We start from the raw sequence: 25,543 nt of genomic DNA, 5'->3' as shown, positions 1-25,543 counted from the left end.
CAGGTTCCGTCAGGTTCTTACTGAAACATGGTCATAAGGAGCTCCTGGGGAGACTGAGGCAGGAGATGGCCTGTCTGCACAGGCGAGGACTCCACACTGGGACACGGAGGCAGAAAGTCCTTCCCACAGTTCTGCACCCAGAGACCACACCCAGAGGGCCAGGGCCGCCTGGCACGTGCACGCTGCCTTCCCTACAGTGCCCGAGGCAGACATTACTAATCAATCCTGCTCTGTCCCTGGCTGGGGGTGGGGGGAGCCTTGAACACCTCCGCTCGCTACCCAGACCTTCTCGGAAGCCGGTGAGGGTCCTGGCCGGGCGCCAGGGGATGGGGGATGGAGGGGCTGGAGTCCGCCTTCTGGCCAGGACAGAGATGGGCCCTCGGGTCCTCTTCCACCTGCTCCATCCACATCTGTGGAGTTAGCAGCCTGGCCTGAGGGCAGGGAGGGCCCCGTGGGACCCAAGGGGGGCAGGCCCTCTGAGAGCCTGGGGGGGGGGAGAGGGGGGACAGGTCCTGGCGGCCTAGCAGCGGGCCCGGCCCGTGGCCCATCAGTAGATGCCCTTCACCCTCTTGTTGTCGGGGTCGAAGGGGGACTTGAGGTGGGCCCGGGCGGGGTAGGCCACGCCCATCCGCTCCAGGCTGTAGTCCCCGCTCTTCACGAAGTCCGGGGAGACCTGGGGGCAGGGAGACGCCGTCACTCAGGACTCCCCTGGGTGCTGGCCTCCCTGCTGCTCTCGGAGCAGGACCTCGGCCCCCCTGCGAGCAGGCCGACCTGCGCAGGCCGCCCTGAACCGAGGGCCTGCCCCGCGGGGCGTCCTGGCCCAGGCCCCTGGCCCAGGGATAACAGGGCTGGGCCCACGGGAGGTGTCTGGGTTCTGCCCTGGGGTGAGAGAGCCCTCACTCCCGGCACTCAGGACCGGGCAGAAAAATGAAACCACACAGGAGCGAGGTGGCTTCTCGGCCCGGCCCCGTGGCCCCGTGGCCCCGTGGCCCCGTGGCCCCCGGGCAGAGGGACAGGCCGGGGGCCAACGCCTGACACAGCGGCCACCACGCTGTCCGTGGTCCCGACTCACCGGCCCGCCGCTGGGGTCCCGGATGTAGCCATAGGCCACGGTCTTGTCGATGGCGAAGCCGAAGTCGGCCCTGCGCACGTGGCCCACCACCTGGCCGTCCCTCCAGATGGCCTCCAGGCCGAACATGGGCACCTTCCTGCAGACGCAGGAGAGAGACTGGCACCAGAGCCCCGGGGACGCCTGGCGGGAGGGGGGCCCGCCCCGAGGGGACGAGCCCGGAGGGAGCGGTGTCCGGCGTGAAGCGGCCCGGGCCCGTGCGTGGAGAGAAGGGGACGGAAGGAGGGTCTGTGAACAGGTCCCCGCCCCGTGGCGCCACCTCCAGGGAGGGCACAGGCTCGGGAGGCCCCGCCTCTGCCCCGGGCGGGCGTTCCGAGGCTGCGCGGCCAGCAGACCGGACCTCGGGGTGCCAGCCCTACGCTCTCTGTGCCCAACCTCGCCAGGCTGCTCTGGGGGGCCGGCAGGCAGTCACGCAGACAGCCTGGGGGCAGGAGGGCATCTCAGATGGTGGAAAGCCAGCTCTACCTGCTCCCCCACCCCCCTCCTCCACCCGTCACTCCTGACACCTCTGAAAGCCCCAGACTGGGAGCGGCTGTCACCCCCAAACCACCACCCAGAGGGCAGGTCCCTGAGAGGGCTCCTCTCTGGGGCAGGAGGCCCGGTCCCTGCCACCCGTGGTCCCGTATGTAAGTGGCCCTGCCCACCCCGTCCCCTCACCCGGAGCCCCAGGAGGATGGAGCTGGGACACGGGGAGGGCCAGTGGTGACTGGGAAGCTGCCTCAGGCAGGGCCAGCCTCTGCGGCCTCTGCCTGGGCCGCCACCGGGGGGTGGCTCGGCAGGACTTCCCTCCTGTGAAGTCTGTGCCGGAGAGAGGTGAGCCATCCTCCCCTCGGCCCTGTGCCCGGCCCGGGGAGCACTCACTCGTCCACGGTGAAGCAGACCAGGCGCCGGCGGAGGCCGGCCGCCCGCTGCCGCTGCAGGGCCTCGCGGCCCAGGAAGGCCACCTCGGACTTGAGCTTGCAGGTGAAGGCCAGGCCCGCCTCCAGGGGGCTGTCGTCCGGCCGCAGGTCCGCGTGCCAGTGCCGGTAGCCTGTGCGGGGCACCCGGCTCAGCGCCCGGCAGGCCCCACCGCCTCCCGGCCTCCCTCGGGCTGGGATGGGAAAGGGTCCCGGAGGGCCCTGGCGGCTCTCGGGACGTTAGGCACCGAATCCAAACGGAGCCTGGTCCTGTCCCCGCACCCGGCTCCCCGCCGAGGGGGTCAGGAGGGAGTGACAGGGGAGGAGGGGACAGACCTGGGGGCAGCAGCGTCCCGGCCTCCGCCCCCGCCCCGCCCCGGACCGGTGCGCACCTTTCTCGATGCTCAGCGAGTCGATGGCCCGGTAGCCGGCGTTGACGAGGCCGTGCTTGGCGCCCGCGGCCATCACGGCGCGGTACACGGGCACGCAGGCCGGCCTGGGGATGTGCAGCTCCCAGCCCAGCTCGCCCACGAAGGACAGCCGCATGGCCCGCACCTGGGGGGCACAGGCTCACTGGGCGGGGGCGCCCCACGGGGTCAGGGCCCGGCTACCGCTCACGGCGGGCGGTTCCGCTTCACCCACTGTTACCGCCAGCCCGCCCCCGAAACGCGGGGTCTCCGAAGAGACTTCCCAGGAGCCCTTGGGAAACAGGTAAGGGAGCAGGGGGCACGCTGAGAGAGTGGACGGCTCTCCTCTAAGTGACCGTGTGAGGGTCCTGCGGCCCCCAAACCAATGACCCCAACGCTATGGCTGGGATAGCCAAAAGGGACTCCCTCCAGTTCTGGGGCTGGAAGTGTCCCTGAACCCCCGCCAGCTCTCCCGGGAGATGACTGAATCCCGGGGGCACTGGGTGCCCGCCTGAGCCCAGACCCGAGGCCCTGCAGGTGCCAGGCCGGGGGAGCCACGGCACTTCCGCGGACGCTTTGGGCCTGAAACCAATGTTCCGTTTCGCCGTGTCTCGCGCGGAGCCTGCAGCCCGGCGCCGGCTGCTCTGCGGGGCCCCGTCCTCACAGAGGCACCACGTTTCCCACCGGGACCTCCACGGCCTCGAGGCCAACGTGTGGGGAGGCAGGCCATCTGGTCAGCTGGCTGCCGAGGGACGGCGTCGCGGCCCTCCGTCCTGCCTCTAGGAATGCAGGCTCCTGGGAGACGGCCCGAGCCAAGCAGCTTGGAGAATTATTGCAAAACCCGGACACTGCGCGGCTGGGGACGCTGCTCAGCCAGGGCCCGCCCGCCCGCCCGCCCGCTGTGAGCGAGGGTCCCGTGGGCGCCGCAGGCCTGGCCGTGCAAGCAGGGCCGGGGCGGTGGTCCAGGCTCAGGGCTCGCCGTCCCCGCCCTGCAGCCCGGAGCCTCGCCGGCTACACAGGCCCCCGGCCCGCTCCCCATCTGCCTGGCCGGAGCCCAGCGATCTCCCATAAACACTTGGCCCGGCCCCGCGCCCCGGCCCCAGCGCCTCCTCACACTGAGGGATGGGGCGCCAGCACGGCCAGGGCCAGACAGGACCTTGTCTGGGAGAATGTGAGATCCCGGACCCGGGAGGAGGGACGTCTGCGCAGACTGTGGCCCGGACATTGTCTGGCCTTGGCCCTGCAGATGGGGAAACTGAGGCCTGAGAGGCAGCCCCGAAGAAGGCAGGGGTGGGACCGGAAGCCAGGCCTGCCCAGCCCCCAGCTCTCTTGAACAAAGGGGTGACACTGCCCCTGCGCCCTCGGGTTCTGTGCTGACCCAGCTTCTGCCCATGCACGTCTGTGACCCCAGCACAGGCCTCTGCCATCTGTGTTCCTCCTGCCAAGACTAGCCTCTCCCTGCTCAGACTTGTCCCTGGGACCCTCCTCATTCTGACGTCAGCTCCTTGGGGAGCGCGCCCCCCTGCCCCCACCCCGCCCAGGCCACCCTCCAGCGCAGGCTAGGCTGTGGCCGCAGGACCCTGCCCGACCCCCAACCTCAACCCGGGTGTGACCCCCGGAGGGGCTGGCGGGCGCAGAGGCCTTTGGGAGGAGACACCATGGCCACAGGCTGGACTCAGGGTCCCAGCGAGGCTGTGGGAGGGCACGGCCGGGGGACGATGGTCACAGGGCTCCGAGGAGGGGACACGGGCCCGCGCCCACGCCCAGGCACAGGGGCTCCCGGGGCTGAGCGAGGATGTGGCGCGCAGAGCGGCTCAGAGAACATTCATAGAACAAGGAACCGGCTGCCAGGTCGGGAGGGAACGAGGCCGCGCACAGATGTGCACGCAGGGTGGTCCCCTCCGTGTCAGCATCGGCCCCAGCCAGGGAAGAAGGAAGCACCTGGGGCCTGTCTGTCTCTCCGTCTGTCCCTCTCCCTCTCCCTCTCCCTCTCCCCCTCTCCCTCTCCTCCCCACTCGCTGAGTGAGGGCTTCCTTTCTCATCCTCTTTGGCAGGGCCCGGGGTTTTCAATGAAGCGCTGGTGCCCAGACGGGCAGGCAAGCTTTGCGCCAGCTTCTCCCGGAATCTGCTTAACGACCCCCGTCCGGTGCCAGGCCCACCCCGTCCGGTGCCAGGTGGACAGAGGGAGGCAGAGGGGTGCACCAGGCCCGGCGCTCGGCCCCGGCGGCACTGTGGTTAGAAGCACACGAGGGCACACGCAGTAAGTCCTTTTGGACAAAACCAGTAGCCAGCCCCGGGCCAGTGCGGGGAGGAGTCCGCACGCCCTAACCCCGCCCCCCCGCCCCCCATGTCTGCCTGCTTATCACCCGGGAGAGGTTCACCCGAGGCCCGGCCTCTGTCCCGCCAACCCTGCGCAGAGCCGGCCCCTCGGCGCGGCCAGACCTGGGAGGTGGCCAGGGCGGCCCCAGGGGCTGGAGGCAGCCGGACCGTCATCCAAGAGCCCGTTCCAGGTGCCTCATGGGAGCGCCTGGCTGAGAGGGAGTGTTCCCACCTGGTCCTCTCCCCAACGAACCGCCCCCCCGAACCACAGAGGCTGAACGGACGCTGAGCCCCCCAGCTCAGACTCTGCACAGGCCCAGGAGCCACAGCGGGGAAGGCAGGGTGCAGCCACCACCCGGCCGAGCTGTGCTGCTCCTGCGAGGTGCCCACCCTCTCTGGTCCCAGCAGGCCATTTGGCACCGAGGAGCCAGGAAGCGAGCTAGACACAAACACACACACACACCCCCAGCTTCCTGCTCCCCCAGCCCGGCCTCTGCAGGGCGGCGGGAGCCGAGCAGCCTGTCTGTGTCCCCCTGGCGGCCTCCGCCGATGTCATCGCCGGCTGTTCATCCGCTAACAGGACCCAGACGCCCCTCCAGCCCCTCCGCCGGCCAGCACGGCCCCGCCCAGCGCTCCCTCCACCGCCGCCCAGGCCCCTGCTGGACACGGAGATGAGAACAGGACCGGCTGTCTGTCCGCCCAACCCGTCCTCATGGTCACGTCCGCTTCTCAGACACAGATCTGTGCCTTCTCCCTTCTCACCGGCCGGGCAGCCGCAAACCTCTGAGCCCAACGGGAGGAACATCATCCTCCGGGACGGCCTGGCCACGCCGGCTGCCACCTGCCGTGGGGACCCTGCGACAGCGACCGCCCGTGCCTGCCGCCCTGCCACGGGGACCCTGCGACAGCGAACTGTGCCTGCTGCCTGTGCCCTGCTGCCCGTGCCTGCCGCCCTGCCATGGTGACCCTGCGACAGCGGCTGCCCACCGCGAACTGTGCCTGCTGCCCGTGCCTGCCACCCTGCCGTGGGGACCCTGCGACAGCGACTGCCCGTGCCTGCCGCCCTGCCGTGGTGACCCTGCAGCCACACAGGGCACGCGCTCACGTCAGGACACGTTTTCGGTCACAGCTGGAGGAGTCCGGGCATTGAGCAGCCTGAGGGCAGGCGTGAGGGCAGGACCGGGGTCTCTGTGCACAGCGGGGGCCGAGGCTCTGGGGTAATAGCCATGCCCAAGGGCACGAGGTCCCCGGCGCCAGCCCCGGTGTGCTCCTTCAGCAGGTGGTGCCGCCCACAACCCGGGGACAGACAGCGGGTACCTACCAGGTGCCCGGCGGCTCGCACCAGCTGGTGGGTGGAGAAGGGGAAGGCCTCGTTGCTCAGGTCGGCCTCCAGCACCTCCTGGAGGATGGCCCGGCTGTGAGCGAGAACAGTTGGTCAGTCAAACACCCGCTGGCACCCCTGGGTGTGTGCTCCGTGCCAGGAGAGACTGGTGACCAATCCCCGTGCTCGTGGGCAGGCGGACCGCAGGCCGGTGCCAATGAAGGCGCGGCAGGACGAACACGCACCAAACCGGCAGCGAACGCCCCCCTTGCGGCAACAGCGAAGGAGCCGGCGGCTGGATAGAGGGCAGACCCACAGACACGCCCTCATGAGCTCCCTCCGCGGTGGGCGGACAGAGGCTGGGACGGTGACTAACCATCTAACGCCACCCCCATCCGACCACCTCCGCTGCCCGGCGCTCCCCCCACCGCTACAGACCTGGGTCCCGCAGGCAACCGAATTCGGACACCTGACGGCTCAAGTGCACAAGCCGCTCAGATCCTATTCGATTGCTCTGTAAGGACCCACGTTCACCTGCCGTGTGCCCGGGAGGGCAGTCTGACCCCGCCAGGGAGGGAGGGAGGGAGAGAGGGAGGGAGGGGGGCGGCCAGGCTGGGGCCAGCCGGGAGACGCTGGCACGGGGCTGGCAGCCCACAGGCGCCCGCGGGCGGCTTCCACACGACGTGCCTCCCCTCCTGCCCCCACCCCGGTTCCTCCTCTGAAGCCCAGAGGGGCCTCTGGGAAGTGGGCAGCTGCCCGCGTGCCCCTCTCTGGGCGGGGCTCCTCGGGGTTGGGGGGTGGGAACCCCGTAAACACTACAGAGGGAACGGGGGTGAGTGCCGCCCGCCGGCGTCTCCCGGGCTCCGGAGGCGCAGGAAGAGGCCGGTGGCCGCTCCGTGCGGACACGCCCTCAGCCGGGCAGCAGGCAGGACCAGCCTGGCCCGCCGCTCCCAGAGCGTGTGTGGCTCTGAGATGCGGGCCCTGACCTGCGATTCCGAGTCACACGGGAAGTCTCTCTGCCTCTTAGGGCGCTGAAGACGGTTTATCCCTCATGGACCGCTAGCTTCCCCCGATGGATGAGCGAACCAGGCTTCCCATCGGACAGTAGGGCTTCTGCCCGCGGGTCCCAGCCGGAGGAACAGGGCCGGGCCAGGGCCCCTCCTCACCTGGCCGGGCCCTGGATGCTGATCATGCCCAGGTCCTCCGAGCTGTCGATGAGCTGGCAGCGGAACCGCTGGTCCTGCAGCACTGAGGTGATGTGCGACCAGTTGTGCTGGGCCACGGCCCCGCCCACAGCCAGGTAGAAGCCGTCGCCTGGAAGGGAAGCAGCCTTAGGGGGCTGGGGGCTGGGGGCTGGCGCAGGACGGTTGAGAGAGGGACCAGCAGAGCCGTGACCAGCCAGGGCCCTGGACCCTCACACCCAGGACCCAACGTGGGGCTGTCCCTGGGGGAGGCCAGGGTGTGGGACCCTGAGGACCCCACACACCAGGGAGCACATTCCTGGGAGAATCTGAGGCTCCCGACCCGGGAGGGTGTGAGCCCGAGACCAGGTCGCCACGGAGAACCTGGCCCCACGTCAGCAGGCGGGCAGCCTGGGACCGGCTCCTGTCCTCTGTGAGCCGAGAGCCCACCAGCTTCCTGTCACCGTGTGCCCGTGTCCCTGGTCCCGGGCACCCGCCCGGCCTGGATCAGGACTCACTGAGGCCGGCACTGGTGGCCCTGGCCTGCGCTCTCTCATCCCAGCATGGGAGGGCGGGGACCGGACCGGAGGCCAGCCCAGGCCCGGCAGCTGCGGGCGGGCAGGGAGGGGCGCTGGGCACTGCAGCCCGGACTGGATTCCCGTTGGCACCATGGCTAGCGGCTCCCTGCGGGCTGGTACCCTGGCCCTTTGTGGTCAGAGGTGGCTCAGAACCACACCCACGCCGCGGCTGCCGGGAGCGCCAGGGACCGACGGGCTCACCGACAGCACAGCCGCCCACCGGACACACCGGGCACAGAGCGGCGTCAGCGGGGCCACCCTCACGCCCAGGGTAGGGCCAGGCAGGGCCAGGCAGGCCCAGGGCAGGGCCAGGCAGGGCCAGGGCAGGGCCAGGGGCTGGGCCAGGCAGGCCCAGGGCTGGGCCAGGGCAGCAGCTGGGGCAGGGGCAGGGCCAGGGCCAGGGCAGGCATAGGGCAGGGCCAGGGCAGGGCCAGGGCAGGGCCAGGCAGGCCCAGGGCAGGGCCGGGGCAGGGCCGGGGCAGGGCCAGGGCAGGGCCAGGGCAGGGCCAGGCAGGGCCAGGGCAGGGCCAGGGCAGGGGCAGGGGCAGGGCCAGGGCAGGCATAGGGCAGGGCCAGGGCAGGGCCAGGGCAGGGCCGGGCCAGGGCCAGGCAGGGCCGGGGCAGCGGCCAGGGCAGGGCCAGGCAGGGCCAGGGCTGGGTCTCGCTCACCTTCGAAGGCGGGGGCGAGGGCCGCGGCCTCGGGGCCGGGGGCCAGGCGGCTGACGGTCAGGTCGCTCTCGGTGCCGCCCTGTGCGTTCAGCATGCAGGTGTACACCGTGGCGCCTGCGGGAGGAGGGCCGTACACGGCAGGCTGTGAGTGGGGTTCTGATACACCATGGCGGTGTCCTCACAGGGAGAGGAAATGCAGGGAGGCGGCCCTGGGCCTCAGAGGCAGAGACGGAAAGACAGGAAGGAAGGACAGCGCAGCCAGAAGCCGGGACGGAGGCAGGAGGGTCCCCCGAGCGTCCGGGGAGCGTGGCCTGGTGACGCCTGCTGTGGCCTCTCGCCTCCAAACCGAAAGGCGGTCACTGAGGTCGCGCAGGGTCACAGCCGTCCCGGGACTGACACCGAGGACGGGGGAGGGTGGGGTGCTGGTGGGTAGGGTGGTGTGTGGGTGACAGGGACACAGCCGTCCCGGGACTGACACCGAGGACGGGGGAGGGTGGGGTGCTGGTGGGTAGGGTGGTGTGTGGGTGACAGGGTCACAGCCGCCCCGGGACTGACACCGAGGACGGGGGAGGTGGCGTGCTGGTGGGTAAGGTGGTGTGTGGTTGATAAAACAGAAGAGGACTGTCCCAGTATCACACAACACATTTTGAGAAATTCCCTGTTCTCTCTCTGAAGTTCACACCTAACTGGGCATTGTGTTTATTTGATCTGGAACCTAATCTGGCGCAAGCATCCCTGGGAGGGAGGGGGCAGTGCCAAGGGACATTGAACGGGGTGGGGGGACCTCGAATCCTTTCTGGAACAGAGTACAGGGGCCGCGAGGGTGGAGGGAGGGGGCGGGGGGGGGGGCAGGGGGCCGACAGCCTGGGCCCGGGATTGGTGGTGAGGACACGGGATCCGGACAGGGCGCAGGCCAGGCCGAGGGGCAGAGCATGTGCTGGAGGAGCCCCGAGGTGCCACCTTGTCCCTGTGCCCAGGGCTGTGCCAGGAGCTCTGCCTGGAGCGGAAGCCTGAAGGACAGGACCCGCCTGGCCGCGCACCTGGGGGCCGGCTGACGTCGGCGGAGAACAGCCAGTCGGCGGCCTTCCTGGCGTCGGCGCCCACCAGGTAGAACTTGCCGAAGTAGGACATGTCGAACACGGCCGCCGCGCCTCTGCAGGCCAGGCACTCCCGCCGGATCTGGGGGGCGGGCAGGCCGGGCTCTGAGATGTGCCCCCGCCCAGGAGCATGGGCACTGGGCTCTCTGCTGCCACCCACTGAGCCCCCTCGTCCCCTCCAGCTCAGAAACACGTGACACACGGACACACCCAGGCTAGACCATGAGCCATAAAAGCACATAATACTCTGAGGAGGATTAAAGTCACACAAAGATGTCCTTCGGCCACAGTGGAATGGCACTGACATCCCGCAGGACACGGGCACTCTCAGGTCAGTGAAAACAACAGCCCACAGACCAGGGAACACCGCCAGGGGACTCAGAAGACACCGATCGGCGTGACAGTAAACGCGTGGCGTGTGAAAGAACTTTAAAATACTTACGAGTAAACGTAACGAAAGTACAAATTGGAATTAAAACTACAAACTATGTGATTGAGGCTCCTCCCTGGCCGGGCCTGGTCAGAGCTGGCGCAGGAGGCAGCCCATCGATGTCTCTCTCTCTCACGTCGGTGTTTCTGTCTCTCCCTGTCTCTTCCACTTGCTCTCAAAGCCAGTGGGAAAATGCCCTCAGGTGAGGAGACCAAAAAGTATGAGGCGTTTCAGGGCGACCACAGGGGTTCACCCCCACCAGGCGCTCCTGAGTGAGGCCCCGTGTCTGCGCAGGAGCCAGCCAGGGCGCTGGCTGTGCGGGCGACCCCCAGCGCTGCGGCCCCTCAGAGTGGGGCCTCCCTGGGCGCTGGGCTCCGGGCTCGGAGGCACTTATGGGGCCACCCCGCCTCTCCCAACGGCCACGTGTGCGGACAGTGAGGTTCTGACCAAGTGGTGAAGGAGCCGGCCTGGTGCGTCCTCACTGGCTGCCCTGAGAATGCCCCCGTGTGGCCCAGGCCCGTCACCTGCACCCAGAGTGGGAGCGGCGAGGGGCAGGGAGCTGTCTGGCCGGCCTCCCCTGCCGAACCACGGACCCTCCCCAGAGACTGACCATGGACCCTCCCCAGCGGCTCTGCTCTGTCCCCCCAGAGGCCTGCTCTGCAGAGGGCGCCCTGCGCTGGGCCCGGAGGAGGGTCATCGCTGACAAAGCTGACCGGGCTCCCGGCTCTGGACCAGGCTCGGGGGCCGAGGCCACACAGCCGGACCCAGGCCGGCCGCCCGGAGCGGTGCCGCTGCCCCCGGCCGTGTCTCGGTGCAGACCAGGCAGCGCTGGGGCGGGAGACATCACCTGCCTCCTGGAGACGGAGTCAGCCCCACGGGCCCGGGACGGAGCGGGGCCGGCAGCGCTGCGGCCGGGAACCGGCCCACAGGAGCCCCGTCTCCTCCGGGGGCGGGGGGCACTCACCACCTCGTGGTGGGGCGGGAAGTCGAAGGTGTACTCGGCCCCCAGCAGCCGGTTGTAGGCGTAGTCCTGGTGCGCCTGGTGCCCGTACGCCCCGTAGTAGTCGTAGGCCAGGACCTGGGAAGGAGCCTGCTGGTCCCGGTCCGCCCTCCTCCCCCTCTCCCCACACACAGATGCCGGCTGGTCCCCAGGACAGACACCCAGACCCTTACACCCGCCCACGTGACACCGGCATCGCTGAGCGCGTGTGTGGGTGGGCCTCTGAGTCGTGGGGGCCCCAGGGGGATGGAGGGGAAAGGGCATGAAGTTGAGGTGTGGGAGATGGGGAGCAGGAGGGGGTCCACCAGGACCTCAGGGCTCTCAACTCAGCGCCCAGGCAGTGGGGGGCGGCCAGGGGCGGGGATGGAGGAGGGGTGGCCCAGCGCCTCCCCTGAGGCTGTCGCCATGGCAGTGGGGGACCACGTCCTGCAGAGAGTGCCCTCTCCCAGGAGGAGGTCCCTGCTGTGGGTGAGGAAGCGGGCACAGGGACACGAAGACCTGTCCCGGGTCCCGGGTCCCAGGGGTGTCAGACAGCGTGGCCCTCGCCCGGGGGTGCACGGCAGGCGCTGGGCCCTGTGGGGAGTGGGTGCTACGGGCCCAGGAGGAGGGACGCGCCCAGCGGGGCTCAGACCCGAGCGGAGGCGTGAGGGAGCTCAGCTCCTGCTCCCCTGGCGATGGCCCGGAGCACTCCGGGGATGTGGTTGCCATGGAGACGGGGGTTGTGCGGGGAGGGGATGGCGGAGCACAGCAGCAGGAAAGGGTTTAATTTGCTCCAATCGGGACCAAACACTCCCCATCGGCCTAAGCCTCCAGGCCGCCTGCGGGCTGCCCCAGGGCAGACAGGGTGGTCTGACCCTCCTGAGGCCTGGGTCCTCGGGGACCCCGCTGGGGGGCTGCGGGGGGGGGGGGCGGGGGGGCGGAGCCCCAGGAGGGCACCCCGAGGCCAGGGCGGTGTGAAATCCCAGCTCACAAGGCAGCACACGGGGCGAGAAGCCTCCTGCGAAGCCGCCCCCTCACAAATGAGCAGTTGCTGTTGCCAAAAATACGTGAACCAGATTATGAGGAGACGCTCTGATTCCTCCTGCAACCCAGGGGGGGTGCGCCCAGCCCGCAGCGGGCACCAGCTCCCGGGGCCAGGCAGCCGGCGGCTCAGCGCCCGGGACAGGTGGTGGGGTCAGGACGGGGGGCTCACCGGGGCCGCGCCTCCGGGGTTAAACCACCCTGGCCGCTCCCAGCCGTGCCGCTCCTGGAACACACAGCCTCGTGCGAGCAGCTCCTGCCGGGGGGGCGGGGGGGCAGCACCTGTCACGCCAGGCCGGACACCCCGGGTGGGGCAGCCAGCCGTCAAACCTGGACGTCACACCCCAGGGCGTACGGGCTGAGAGATCCTGCCCCCCCCAGCGCCCCCCACAGAACCCCAGCGTACCCCTCTGCGGAGGACAGAGCCCCGGCCCACACTCCCCGGGATGAGGAGATGGAGACGGGCCTCTGGGAGGGACGGGGTGGAATGAGATGGGGAGGGGGGCCTGTCCTTCCAGAGATGACATCCTGCTCTCTGTCCCCCACCTGCGGAGAGCCGGGCAGCCGCCAGCTGCCAGGAGAGCCGGTGCGGGGCTCCAGCCCTTGGGGAGTGGGGTTCTGTGCTGAGGCCGCAGCCCCTGGTGGTGCAGGGTGGAGCGGGGTGGAGCGGGGTGGAGCGTGGTGGTGCGGGGTGGTGTGTGGTGGAGCGAGGTGGAGCGGGGTGGTGCGTGTGGTGCGTGGTGGAGCGTGGTGGTGCAGAGTGGTGCATGGTGGTGTCTGGTAGAGCGTGGTGGAGCGTGGCGGTGCGTGGTGGAGCGTGGTGGAGCAGGGTGGAGCGGGGTGGAGCGTGGTGGTGCGGGGTGGTGCAGGGCGGTGCGGGGTGGAGCGGGGCGGTGCGTGGTGGAGCGGGATGGAGTGTGGTGGAGCAGGGTGGAGCGGGGTGGAGCGTGGTCGTGCGGGGTGGTGCAGGGCAGTGCGGGGTGGAGCGGGGCGGTGCGTGGTGGAGCGTGGCGGTGCGTGGTGGAGCGTAGCGGTGCGGGGTGGAGCGTGGCGGTGCGTGGTGGAGCAGGGTGGTGCGAGGTGGAGCGGGGTGGTGCGTGTGGTGCGTGGTGGAGCATGGTGGTGCAGAGTGGTGCGTGGTGGTCTCTGGTGGAGCGTGGTGGTGTGTGGTGGAGCGGGGTGGTGCGGGGTGGTGAGGGGTGGTGTGTGGTGGAGCGGGTTGGTGTGGGTTGTGCATGGTGGAGCGGGGTGGTGTGTGGTGGAGCGGGGTGGAGCGTGGTGGTGCGTGGTGGTGCGTGGTGGTGCGGGGTGGAGCGGGGTGGTGTATGGTGGAGCATGGTGGTGGGGTGGTGTATGGTGGAGCGGGGTGGAGCGTGGTGGTGCGTGGTGGGTACTGCCAGGTGTGACCCGAGAGGAAGGACAGGCATGGAGTTCTCCGCGGGCCGCCGTCTGATGGCGCCCCCTGCCGTGGACTGCACACACTGCCCGGCACCTCCCCCAGAACCCGCCCCCCGCCCCCGCCCAGAGGCCAGGGAGACCCAGTGCGCACCCTGAGCTCCGGCCTGAGTAAGCGCCTGGGAATGAGCGGGCCGCCTCCTCACCTGCCGCTCGCCCGCAGGTGGCCCCCAGACCCCGCCTCTGGGCACCCCGCCTCCGGGCACCCCGCCTCCGGGCACCCCGCCTCCGGGCACCCCGCCTCCGGACACCCCGCCTCCGGGCACCAGCCTCCAAGCACCCCACCTCCGGACACCCCGCCTCCGGGCACCCCGCCTCCGGGCACCCCGCCTCCGGACACCCACCTCCGGGCACCCCGCCTCCAGGCACCCCGCCTCCGGGCACCCCACCTCCGGACACCCCGCCTCCGGGCACCCCGCCTCCGGACACCCCGCCTCCGGGCACCCCGCCTCCGGACACCCACCTCCGGACACCAGCCTCCGGGCACCAGCCTCCAAGCACCCCACCTCCGGACACCCCACCTCCGGACACCTCGCCTCCGGGCACCCCGCCTCCGGGCACCCCGCCTCCGGGCACCAGCCTCCAAGCACCCCACCTCCGGACACCCCACCTCCGGACACCCCGCCTCCGGGCACCCCGCCTCCAGATATCCCGCCTCCGGGCACCCCGCCCCGGAGCCTCTGGGAGCCCCGGGCACCTCGTGCAGCGGGTCGGTGCGCATGTTGCGGCCGGCCAGCGGCTCGTCGTGCGGGAAGACCACGGCGTAGTTCTTGGCGTAGGACTCGTGGCTGCGCTCGCGGATCCAGCGCCGGTGGTCGGTGAGCGAGTGGTGGAAGCGCCTGTCACAGGGAGGCCGTCACTGCCGCCCCTGCCGCGGGGCCGAGGGCCGGGACCCGGCAAAGCCCCCCCCCCCACGGCCCGGGAGGCACTGCCCCCGCCAGGAGGGCGGCCGAGGATTCACCGCCTCTCCCAGCCCCTTCCGCCGGCTCTCAGGGTGCCCTCTGCCTCCAGCCACACCCCGGGCCTGGGCAGGCCTGGGGAAGGGCTGGCGGAGGGTGCCAGGCAGGTCCCGCTGGGCAGGGCAGGGCAGCCTGGGGGGCAGGCCTTGGCTGCCAAGGCCCCGGGGAGGCAGGTGTGAGCCGGGTCGGACGCGGCCTGCCTGCCCCTGCAGACAGCCCTGGGTGACCCCAGGCAAGCCCCGCCCCCCCCCGCCCCCTCCTTGCTGTGGGTAGCAGGTCCATCCCAAAGCCCCGCACAGACTTCGCGTTCTGGAACATGCCCCTCCTGGGAGCGCCCGTGGCACGGCCCCCGCGGCAGCAGGCACACGGCACACCGCGTCTCAGTGCCTGTCGGCGGGTCCCGTGGGGCAGGCACCCAGGGGTGTGATGTCCTATCAGGCCGGGAAGGGAGGAGGCGAGCAGAGGAGCGGGCGTGCTGGCTGAGCCTGTACCCCTGCACCCCTGCAGTGGGGGTCCCGGGGGGCTGTCCCCCAGGAGCAGGAACAGCAGAGCCGGCTGAACTCCCAGCAGCCCCCCAAGCCGTGGCCAGACTGCGGCCGGGACAGGCCCCAGGACCCCACCGCCTGGGCACCTCAACTCACAGGCAACCAGGACCCCAGCCCTGACCTCTGCCCCTCGGCCTCTACGCGGGTTCGCTCAGCGCTGCCACGGGCCGGCCTGCAGGGGGGTTACCTGCACGGACCCAGCAGCACACGCAGCCCTGCCCAGGTCACAGGGCGGCCGGCGGAGCCACCCCGCCCGCAGGGGTCCGGGCACTCGCCTGATGTCGTAGCCATACATGTCCTTCTCCGGGCGCCCGTGGACGATCCAGTGGGCCAGCTCCTGCCCACAGCCGCCGCCCAGCATCATCCCTGCGGGGCGGGGGGGGGCACAGTCTGCAACCCTCTCACAGCTGCTCCCCCCTAATTCCCCCCCACCCCCAGGTTCTCCCCTCCCCCCGGCAGCAGCACTGCAGGCCTCCTGAGGACCTCACCGGTCCCTGCAGGCCTCTGTCCCCACCCCTGTCGGGGCGCAGGGTGCGGGGGCTGGACCCACCTGCACTGTTGAAGCCGCAGCCCAGGAAGAAGCCGCGCAGCTCGGGCGCCTCCCCCATCAGGGGCTTGTGGTCGGGCGTGAAGGACTCTGGAAGGAAGGGTGGCCTGAGGCCCCAGGTGGGGACTCCCGAGGGGGCAGCGGTGGGGCAGGGCCCCGCCCAGCCTCAACGCCCACTCCATGCCCCCTCCTCCAGGGAGCCCTCTGGCTGCTCCGGCCACGTGGGCAGCTACACTGGCAGCTGTGCCTCAGTCAAGACTCTCAAAGCGGCGGGCTCAGGGGGTGAGCGTCACCTATGAACCCGGAGCTCACGGTTCGATTCCCGGTCGGGGCACAGGCCTGGGTGGCAGGCGGGATCCCCAGTGTGGGGCGTGCAGGAGGCAGCCGATCCACGATTCTCTCATAGATGTTTCTACCTCTCTCTCCCTCCCCCTCCCTCTCTCTAAAACTAAAAATTAAAAACAATAAAAGGAAAGGAGAGAGGCCAGGGTTGCTGACCCTGCGGCCACAGGAAGTCCTGAGCCTCGCGGCCAGAGGAGACGCCGGCGGGAGCCGTTTCGGGGGACGAGGGTCTGTGAACGTTGAACCAAGGACCCAGGCTGAGCCACACGGAGATGAGGGTGCAGGACGCATGGGGCAGGGCCTGCAAGACCCCGCCTTGGCTCCGACCTCCCAACCCTGCTTCCCCGAAGGCCCGGAGGCCAACGGCCTGGCTGTGCCATTCCGGAAGGAGAGAGGCCCGTTTCCCCAGAGACCTCCCCCCAGGACACAGACCCAGAGCCTCCCAGCACCCCAGGCGAGGCCCGGGGCGAGGATGTGGCTAATTAGGCTGAGCTCCGGCTATGTTCGCTGGGATGGCTTCCGGCCTGTTCTCCCTGCGGCCCCTCCCCGGAGGCTGCGGGTGGTGAGTCATCGCCTGCTCCCCGAATCCTGCCCTGTGGGTCGCCCTGCACCCCTGCCTCCGGGAGAGGCGGCCCTCGCCAAAGCTCCTCAGGCCGGGACAGCCCGCGGGGCCGGACACCGGTGTGCGGGTGGAGGGCTGGGCGCTGACCCCCCTCCTGCCCGCCCTTCCTCCCCGCAGCCTGTGGGCGCGGCTCTGCCCGGCTTCTGGCTGCTGTGCCCACGGGGACACGGGCTGCTGGTGGGCGGGCCCTCCGGCGTGTGGCTTCTCGCTGTCCGGGCAGGTGCTATCCCGGTTCACAGATGGCTGCCCCGGGGCACGGAGACCGGAGCCGCCCCCACAGCCCTGACCGGGCGGGCTCACCCGCCGTCAGCTGGGCATCAAACAGGCCTGTGCGCCCGGAGGGAGGGGGCGCCCTGGGGCCTGTGGGAGCCACGGAGGGTGGCGCGCCTCCGGCCCAGGCATGGCCTCTCCCCCTCAGGCTCGATTGGGCCGTCCCTCCTCCGGGCAGCCCCCCAGGCACCAGCACCCCAGTACTCCCGTCCGGACACCTGCCCCAGTGGCTGCAGCCGCCTAACCGCCTGGTCCTGCCCGCCAGGCTGCTCGGGGAGGCCAGCTCGGGGCAGCGGCTCACCCTGGGCAGAGGAAGCCTGGCCATGGCCCTGGGGGCCACTCCTGCCCCGCCTCCCGCAGGTCCCAGCCTACAGGGAGGACACAGCAGTGCCCACCACCAGGGCTGCTGGGGAGAGGCCCCGGGAGCAGAGAGACCCAGCTACTGCCTGCAGGGGCCAGCCCCTGCCCCCAGGCCTCCCCCCTTCAGTCCCCAGGGCCAGCCCCCACCCCAGGCCTCCCCCCTCAGCCCCCAGGGCCAGCCCCCGCCCCAGGCCTCCCGCTCACCTGGGCCGCAGACCGTGGACTTGACCCCCGTCTTCTCCAGCACCGGCACCCGGTTGACGGCCCCCTCGATGTGCTGGGTGAACACGTCCCAGTCCAGGTCGAAGAGGCCGAAAGCGAACTTGTCCGACACCTGGGGGGGCGGGACCCGCCCTGTGAGGCCGCCCAGGGGCTGCAGCTTCTGCCCAGCAGGTGGTGACGGCTGGGCTGGTCCCCCTCCCGGGCCCCCAGCAGGGCCTGTCTGCTCCCCGGGCCCCCAGCTCTGCTCCTGACTGGCCGTGGCCTCTGCCCGGAGGCCCTGCCTCCCCGCCCTGCTCCGTCCTGCTCTCCCGGTCCCATCACGGCCGCCTGCTCTGAAGGCTCCTCTGTGGTCTGCAAAGCCCTGCAGGAGCCGGCCCGCCCCAGCTGCCACCGGCCCACAGCCACAACGACCTCCCTCCTTCCTTCGAGAAGGGCAAGCTGGCCCTCAGGCTGCACCTGGCCAGCAGCTCCGCTCCCACCTGCTCTCTGCAGGGCCCTGCTCAGCATTCCTGCGTGTCTCCGGCCAAAACACAGGTCCCCCGGGACAGGGGCTTTATCTGTCTCCCTGTCTCCCAGAAAGTAAGGCAGAAGCTGACCCCAACTGGCCATGGTGCATTCCAGTTGTGGACTAAATGCAGGAAAATGAGAGGCGGTGGCCGACCGCGCCTGGGGTGGCCGAGGGGGCGGGCACGTGCTGCTGGCTGACAGGCAAGGACCTGAGGGAGCCCTCCCCCTGCCGAGGGCCGGCCCTGCCGCAGGCCAGGCGCTCGGGGTCAGCGGGGAGGGGACTGACCCTGTGGGCTGGGGCCTGCGTGGCTCAGCACCCACCCCAGGAGCTGCAGGCGGAGGGAGACGCAGCCCCAACCCCTCCCCTCCCCTCCCCCCTCCCCATCCCCCCCAGCCGCACCTCCTCCCAGAAGACGGGGTTGGCCTCGTAGCCGCCCACGGACAGGGCGTCCCCCTGGAGGCGGAGGTAGACGGAGGCGTCGTGGTCGCGGACGTTGGGCATGTTCTAGAAGCCGAGCAGAGGCCGGGTCAGCCAGCTCCTCTCTCCTCCCGCACAGGCTCAGAGGCTCTGGGGCTGGTGCGGGCACAGCCTGGACCCCCAGGGCACACGGGCCTGGGGACAGCACCGTGACTAAACAAATAACCCCCGCCTGCCTCTGACCTTGAACTTCACGGAGGGGCCCTGGCCGACCCCCAGCTTCTCCTGAGAGGTCCCTGGAGGTCAGGCACGGGCAGGGACCAGGCCCCGGGGATGAGGGCCGCCCTCTATCCTGGTGCCCCTGCCTGGGACACAGCCCCTGCTGCCCTCAGCCAGTCCTGGGCCTGAGCTCAGCGGCCGGAGCCCACTGCGGCCCGAGGGCGCCCCCTGGTGGCCACCAAGAGCTCTCCCGCAGAACCGGCCTCCCTTCTGCCGGCGGCGCTGGGTGACTGCTCACCCCAGCGCCCACCTGGGGGGACACAGCAGCCTGAGGAGGGGGCCCTCAATCACAGCAACTCCATGACCCGGGGAACGCGGCCAAGGGAGACCCCAGCGCCCCACCCCTCCCCTCCACGTCGCAGAGCGGCCTGCCCGGCCCTTCCAGTGATCGCAGGGCGGCCCAGGGCGGGGCCAGGCTCCCGGGACCCTCTGTGCTGGGCCTGCCCCTGCCCATGGGCAGTCTGGCCTGGATGCCCCCACCCAGACCCTCTGGCCGTGTCCGGGCGGCCTGCAGGCCCTCCACAGCCTCGGCACACGCCGCCACGGGGCCCCTGCCCAGACCCAGGCCTCCGCGCCTCCCACAGCCAGCCCGGGCCCTCCGGCCGGTGGCGCCCACCTGGATGCCCTCGATGCGCTCGGTCACCACGTAGGCGTGGTGCATGGCCACCAGCGGCACCTTGACGCCCGCCATCCGGCCCACCGCCTCCGCCCACACGCCTGCAGGCAGAGGGGCGGTCAGCCCTGCTGGCACCGTCCGCCCGACCACGGCCCTCCCCGGCCCCACGGCCCCAGGCGGCCCCCCGGGCCCTCCCCGGAGGAAGGCCGTGGCCGCTCGGAGCCGGCCCGCCCACCTGCGCAGTTGACCACGCAGGGCGTCTGCAGGGTGCCGTGCTCCGTCTCCACAGCTGCCACCCGCCGCACGCCGAAGTCGTCCGTCCGCACGCGGATGCCCGTCACCGGGCAGTTCTCGATGACCTGCGGGCGAGGGGGCTGCCACGGGCTCTGCACCCCACCCGGCGGGAGGGGGACCCCGCTTCCGAGGCCAGGCTGCCCCTCGCTCGGAGACCCGCCCCGCTCACCGGCTTTCTCACAAAGGGGCTGGTCGTTGACTAAAAGGTGTTTGCGTCTCCCTGCAGCCTGAGGGTCACGCGGGCGGCGGCCCCACGTGTGATAAAGCCACGAGAAGGCGGCGGGGAGGCCCTGGCCCAGCGGGCACAACCTGGGGAATGCTGGGGGGAGGGGACCCCGGGCCGGCGCGGGCACTGCTGCCTGGGCAGAGGGCGGGCTGGGGCGGCGCCCGGCCGGCGGCCACGTACCTGCGCTCCCCGGGCGGTGGCGGCCCTGGCGAGGGTGGAGCAGGTGCCGGCGGGGTCCATGGTGCCGTCGTGTGGCACGTACAGGGTCCCGTACAGGTCGTCCACATTCATCAGCGGGTACAGCGCCTTGGTCTCCGCCGGGCTCAGCACGTGGGACTCCACGCCGTAGGCCTTGCCCAGCTGGGGGCGGGGACAGGGACTGAGCCCCGGGGCGCAGCCCTCCGGCCGCTGTCCTCCACCCCGCCCCGAGGGCGCCCTGACCGCCTCCAGAAGCCTTGGCCGCCACCACGCCCAGGCCCGGGAGCCACCCGGACGATATGGACCCCGCTGCCTGGCGTCTCCCGCCTCCGCGGTCCGTCTCACAGGTGCGGGCACTGAGGCTCCGGGCAGACTCCTCCCGGTGGCCCAGCCACAGGGGCAGCGCCAGGTTCCAACCCAGATCTGCTGGGGCTCCCTCCCTGCAGGGCACACCCCCTTCAAGAGGCCCCCCCACCCTGCAGGTGCAGCAACCACAAACACCCCCACCCTGCAGGGCACACCCCCATGAACCCCCCCCGCGGGGCGCACCTCCCATGGGCCCCCCCGCTGGGCGCAACACCCCCCCGCGGGGCGCACCCCCCCCCGCGGGGTGCACCCCCCATGAATCCCCCCCCGCGGGGCACACGCACCGACATGAGCCTCTTGTACTCGTCCAGGCGCTGCCGGTTGGAGGCGATGAACAGGCCGCCATTCTGGATCCAGCCCGTGTGCAGCCCCGTCTCCGCCTCCAGGTCGTGGCTCACCACACGCCTTGTGTGTGCCAGCAGCTCCACTTCCACGTCGCTGGGCCGCAGCTGCCACAGCAGGCCTGCGGGAGGCGCCGTCGGTACGCGGGGGAGCCGCACCCGCCCCGGCCGGGCCCGGGTACCAGGCAGCACCGGCCCTTATGGTGGCCCCGGCAGCCCCGGGCCGGTGAGGATGACGGGTCCGGCTGCTCAGGACGGCCTCTGGGCCTCGGGCAGCGCGGAGTGACCCCAAAGCTCCGTCTACAGAGCACCTGCCGTGCCGGGTGCCGTGTGCCGTATGCCGTGTGCCGGGTGCCGGGTGCCGTGTACCGTGTGCCATGTGCTGTGTGCTGTGTGTCGGGTGCCATGTGCCGGGGGCTGGGGGCCGGGTGCCGTATGCTGTGTGCCGGGTGCTGGGTGCCGGGTGCTGGGTGCCTTGTGCCGGGTGCTGGGTGCCGAGGCCTGGGCTGAGCCGTCCCCGGGGGAAGAGGGTCACTTTACCCAGCGCCCTTCACCCACAGCTGCCCCTCGGTGAGTCTGGGAGTGGAGGCCGGGTGAGGCTGAGACGGCGAGGCCGAGGCTGCCCTGGCGGACGGAGGGCAGTGGGGGGTGGGGGGCGAGGCTGTGTGGGCGGCCTCATGTCACCCCAACATGTGTGGTGCCTGAGGCTTCCCAGCTCCGTGGGGAGCGCTCACTCATGCGGGCGATGTTGGGGGAGTCGGGAGTGTTTGTCCCTGGAAGCCGGGAGCCGGGAGCCGGGGGCCGGGAGCCGGGGGCCGGTGGCCGGGAGCTGGGGGGCCGGGAGCCAGGGGCTGGGAGCTGGGAGCCAGGAGCCAGGAGCCGAGGGCCGGGAGCCGGGGGCCGGGAGCTGGGGGCCGGGTGCCGGGAGCCGGGTGCCGGGAGCCGGGTGCCGGGAGCCGGGAGCTGGGGGCCAGGAGCTGGGGGCCGGCGGCCAGGAGCTGGGAAGCAGGGACCGGAGGCTTGGAGCCGGGAGCCGGGGGCTGGGAGCTGGAAGCCAGGAGCCCGGAGCCAGGAGCCCAGAGCCGGGGGGCTGGGAGCTTGGAGCCGGGAGCCGGCCCCGGGTTGGGGCAGAAGGTGACACCCTGGGACGGGCACTGCTTGGTTGGCAGAGAATCGCAGCCACAGCTGGGGGCCCGGAGGACCCCGTCCGACCACCTGGGTGGCCCTCCCCGTCCACCTCCTGCCCCGGGTCCGCCCTCACCCAGGTGCCTGTGCGGGAAGGGCTTCCATTCTCTGAATAGACAGCTGGCTCCCAGCTCACAGCTCAGCTTTGACCTCTGACCCCGGGACTCCCTCCTCCCACCACAGCTTCAGACTCGGGGGCAAGCGGGGGGACCCCCAATCTGCCCGGCTCCCTGCTCCACTCCGCTGCCTCTGCCCGTGGTCCCGGCCATTCGCTGAGTCTGTCCCCCACCCCACCCCTCCCAGCGCCCCCTCCCAGTGCCCCCTTAGGTCCCTCACCTGCGCCCCCCTAGGCGCCCTCCCAGCACCCCCAGCACCCCCAGCGCCCGGCCCCCACCTGCAGTGTGCCAGGTGGTCCCCGAGGTGAGGCGCTCCCGCTCCAGCAGCACGCCGCGCACGCCCAGCTTGGCCAGGTGGTACAGGGTCTGGCAGCCCAGGCTGCCGCCGCCGATGACCACCACGTCGGCCGCGCTGGGCAGGGGCCGGCTGGGGCCCCGGGCCGCCGCAGGGTCCCCCGCCTCCTTCAGGGTCCGCTGGTACGGCACGCTCTTCTCCGCGGCCGGGCCGGCCCCGCTGCTCAGGGGACGCGGCCCCGGGCCCGGAGCGGGGCGAGGGCGCGGGCGCGTGGCCACCGCACGCAGGGCTCGGCCCAGCGAGGCCATGGCGACGCCGGCGTCAGCGCTCGGGGAGCTGGGGAGAGAGCAGGGGGAGGTGTGGACGGGCGTCGCGGGGGGGCACAGGAGAGCCGGGCACCGTGCCCCCACACTGTGCCCAGGCCCCTCCTGCCACGCCCCTGTGCTCCTGCATCATTGAGTGAGGGCCCAGCGCCCACATGTCTGTCAGGGCCTGGGGCACACATGTCTATCAGGGCCTGGCGCACACATGTCTGTCAGGGCCTGGTGCACACACGTCAGGGCCTGGTGCACACATATCTGTCAGGGCCTGGGGCACACATGTCAGGGCCTGGGGCACACATGTCAGGGCCTGGCACACACGTCAGGACCTGGCACACACATGTCTGTCAGGGCCTGGCGCACACACGTCAGGTCCTGGCGCACACATGTCTGTCAGGGCCTGGCGCACACATGTCTGTCAGGGCCTGGCGCACACCTGTCAGGGCCTAGGGCACACGTCAGGGCCGCTGAGGCCTGGCGCACACATGTCAGGGCCTGGTGCACACATGTCAGGGCCTGGTGGGGCCAGGGCACCACAGTGGAGGCCCAGGGAGTGGAGAGTGGGCAGGGCTGTGCCTGGGCGGGGGGCTCTGTTGGGGGTGGAGAGGAGCGGCCAAATGAGACCTGGGAAGTGCGGTGACCCCTAGGAGAGGGCAGGGAGGACGGGAGGGGACCTGAGGACCAAGGTCCAGAGAACACAGACCCAGACAGGCACTGGGCAAGGATGGGGATGGGGCGAGGCTGTCCAGCAGCCTGGAGAGCCCCAGGCACTTCCCGGGGGTGGGGCCCGGAGACCCCGGAGGTGGGGCCTGGAGACCCCGGAGGTGGGGCATGGTGACCATGGGGGTGGGGCCTGGTGACCCCGGGGGTGGGGCCCGGTGACCCTGGGGGTGGGGCCTGGTGACCCCAGGTCTGGCGCTGCAGGGTGGTGCTGGGACAGGGGAGACGCAGTGACCCAGGGATGATGAGAACCTTGGGGTGACGAAGGACGGAGCCACCTGGACACACGCCAGGTGGGTGGGAGGGGGAGGCGGTGTGCTTGGGAGCGGGGGTCCCAGGGCCGGTGGGGCAGCCTGAGGCAGGGACACTCCCCCTCCAGCCCGACCCCTTGGGGAACTCCCCTCTCAACCCCAGACATAGTCCTCTCTGCCCGCCGGCCCCAGCGCCCTCTGGGACCGGGCGGACGGGGAGAGGCAGGGAGGTCCAGGCCGCTGGGGTCAGGGCTCAGGGCTCCCTCCTGCCTCTCCCTCACCCGTCCCCTCCTCAGGGTCCTCCAGTGGACTTCAGGGCTCACTTAGGGTCCCTCCCCCTCCGGGAAGCCCTCCCAGGCCTTCCCAGCCAGAAACATCTCCGGATTAGGAGAGCAGGACCGGGGCCCCTCTCCTCACCGGGGAGGAGTCCCGGGGTGGGCCCTGCCTGCCCTGCCCGCAGCGGGGAAGCCCGGCCAGCAGAGGGCAGGGAGCGCTCGAGGGGTGGAGTGATGGGGGTGGGTGAGCCATGCCAACCACCGTGAATCGTCAGGACGGACGCCGACGAACTGCCTGCCTGAAGGCCCCGTCCATGGCAGGATGTGCCCAGTGCCCGCCCGGGCACCCGCCTCGCTCCGCAGACGCTCTGAGGCCAGTGTCCCCGGCTTACGGGGGGCACTGAGGCACGGGGGCTGAGCCAAGGTCCCAGGGCCGCTGCCGGCCCGGGGGGAGCAGGTCCGGGCCTGAGCCGGGCGGGCTCTGCTGCCCTCCTGACCTCCGTCTGCAGGCGGCACAGGCTGGTGGGGGAGGGAGGCTGGGCCGTGCTGGGGGTGGGGTGAGGGCCCAGCCCCGTGACCCTCTCCCAGAGGGGCCGGGGGGCACCAGGGAGCTGTGGTCTGAGAGGCTCTGGGGGGGCTGGGGTTGGGGCAGCGGCTGGCCCCCGTGCCCCAGGCCTGACCCCACCTGCCTCCTTCCGCGGGTGCCCGGGCGCGGGGCGCACCCCTGGGCTGTGTCCGCACTTACCTCCCAGGAGCCCAGCGGTGCCCGCTGTGGACAGCGCCTCACGTGGTGCCAGAAACTCCCCGGGGCACCGGCCCCGCCCGCCCCCCGCCCGCCCCGCACCCGCCCTGCACCCCGCACCCGCGGCCTCTGACCGGCCTCCGCTCCCTGGGAGGCGGCCTCATGCCCATCCGCCCCCGTCCAGTCTGGCTGTCCTCCTGGCCCAGTCCGGGCTGTCCGCTGTCCACCTGGCCCAGTCCCGCTGTCCACCTGGCCCAGTCCAGCTGTTCACCTGGCCCAGTCTGGGCTGTCCACCTGGCCCAGTCCCGCTGTCCACCTGGCCCAGTCCCGCTGTCCACCTGGCCCAGTCCTGCTGTCCACCTGGCCCAATCCACCTGGCCCAGTCTGGGCTGTCCACCTGGCCCAGTCCCGCTGTCCACCTGGCCCAGTCCTGCTGTCCACCTGGCCCAATCCACCTGGCCCAGTCTGGACTATCCACCTGGCCCAGTACTGCTGTCCACCTGGCCCAATCCACCTGGCCCAGTCTGGGCTGTCCACCTGGCCCAGTCCCGCTGTCCACCTGGCCCAGTCCTGCTGTCCACCTGGCCCAATCCACCTGGCCCAGTCTGGGCTGTCCACCTGGCCCAGTCCCGCTGTCCACCTGGCCCAGTCCCGCTGTCCACCTGGCCCAGTCCTGCTGTCCACCTGGCCCAATCCACCTGGCCCAGTCTGGACTATCCACCTGGCCCAGTCCTCTGCTCCCAGCAGCAGCTGCTCCCCCGTTAGCCTGCTCCGGGGCCCCCACAGCCTGTCCCGCCCCCAGGAGGACACCCGCTGGCAGGGGTGAGGGTGCAGGACCCCGGGGTGCGGGGTGCGGGGTGGCCACCACTTACCCTGAGCCTCAGGGGCCGGAGGAGCCCCGCAGCTGCAGGAGGAGGGTGGACGGGTGCCTGCCCGCGGACCTGGCGGAGGGGCAGGAAGCGGCCCAGGACCCGCCCACCAGCCCTGCTATCGCCCCGCAGCAGCCAGAGCCGCGCAGCAGCCAG

At 71.3% G+C, this 25,543-nt stretch overlaps 1 protein-coding gene across 1 annotated transcript; it reads right to left on the bottom strand.

Annotated features, from left to right (window-relative positions):
* SARDH (sarcosine dehydrogenase) lies at positions 1-25,543 on the bottom strand. Its single transcript, XM_084899647.1, has 21 exons — positions 25,391-25,543; positions 22,194-22,546; positions 20,558-20,736; positions 19,890-20,069; positions 19,425-19,548; positions 19,190-19,290; positions 18,277-18,381; positions 17,352-17,481; positions 15,557-15,643; positions 15,282-15,372; positions 14,200-14,341; positions 12,220-12,303; positions 10,992-11,105; positions 9,541-9,679; positions 8,501-8,614; positions 7,239-7,386; positions 6,073-6,166; positions 2,418-2,580; positions 1,991-2,159; positions 1,073-1,208; positions 1-673 (listed from the first exon to the last, which is right to left on the bottom strand). The coding sequence occupies exons 2-21, from the start codon at positions 22,516-22,518 to the stop codon at positions 548-550; spliced, it is 2,751 nt and encodes a 916-aa protein (XP_084755773.1). The 5' UTR covers positions 22,519-22,546; positions 25,391-25,543; the 3' UTR covers positions 1-547.

Source organism: Pipistrellus hanaki, assembly GCF_964339955.1.
Source record: "Pipistrellus hanaki genome assembly, chromosome: 11".
Classification (NCBI taxonomy): domain Eukaryota; kingdom Metazoa; phylum Chordata; class Mammalia; order Chiroptera; family Vespertilionidae; genus Pipistrellus; species Pipistrellus hanaki.
This window is presented reverse-complemented; position numbering and strand designations above follow the sequence as displayed.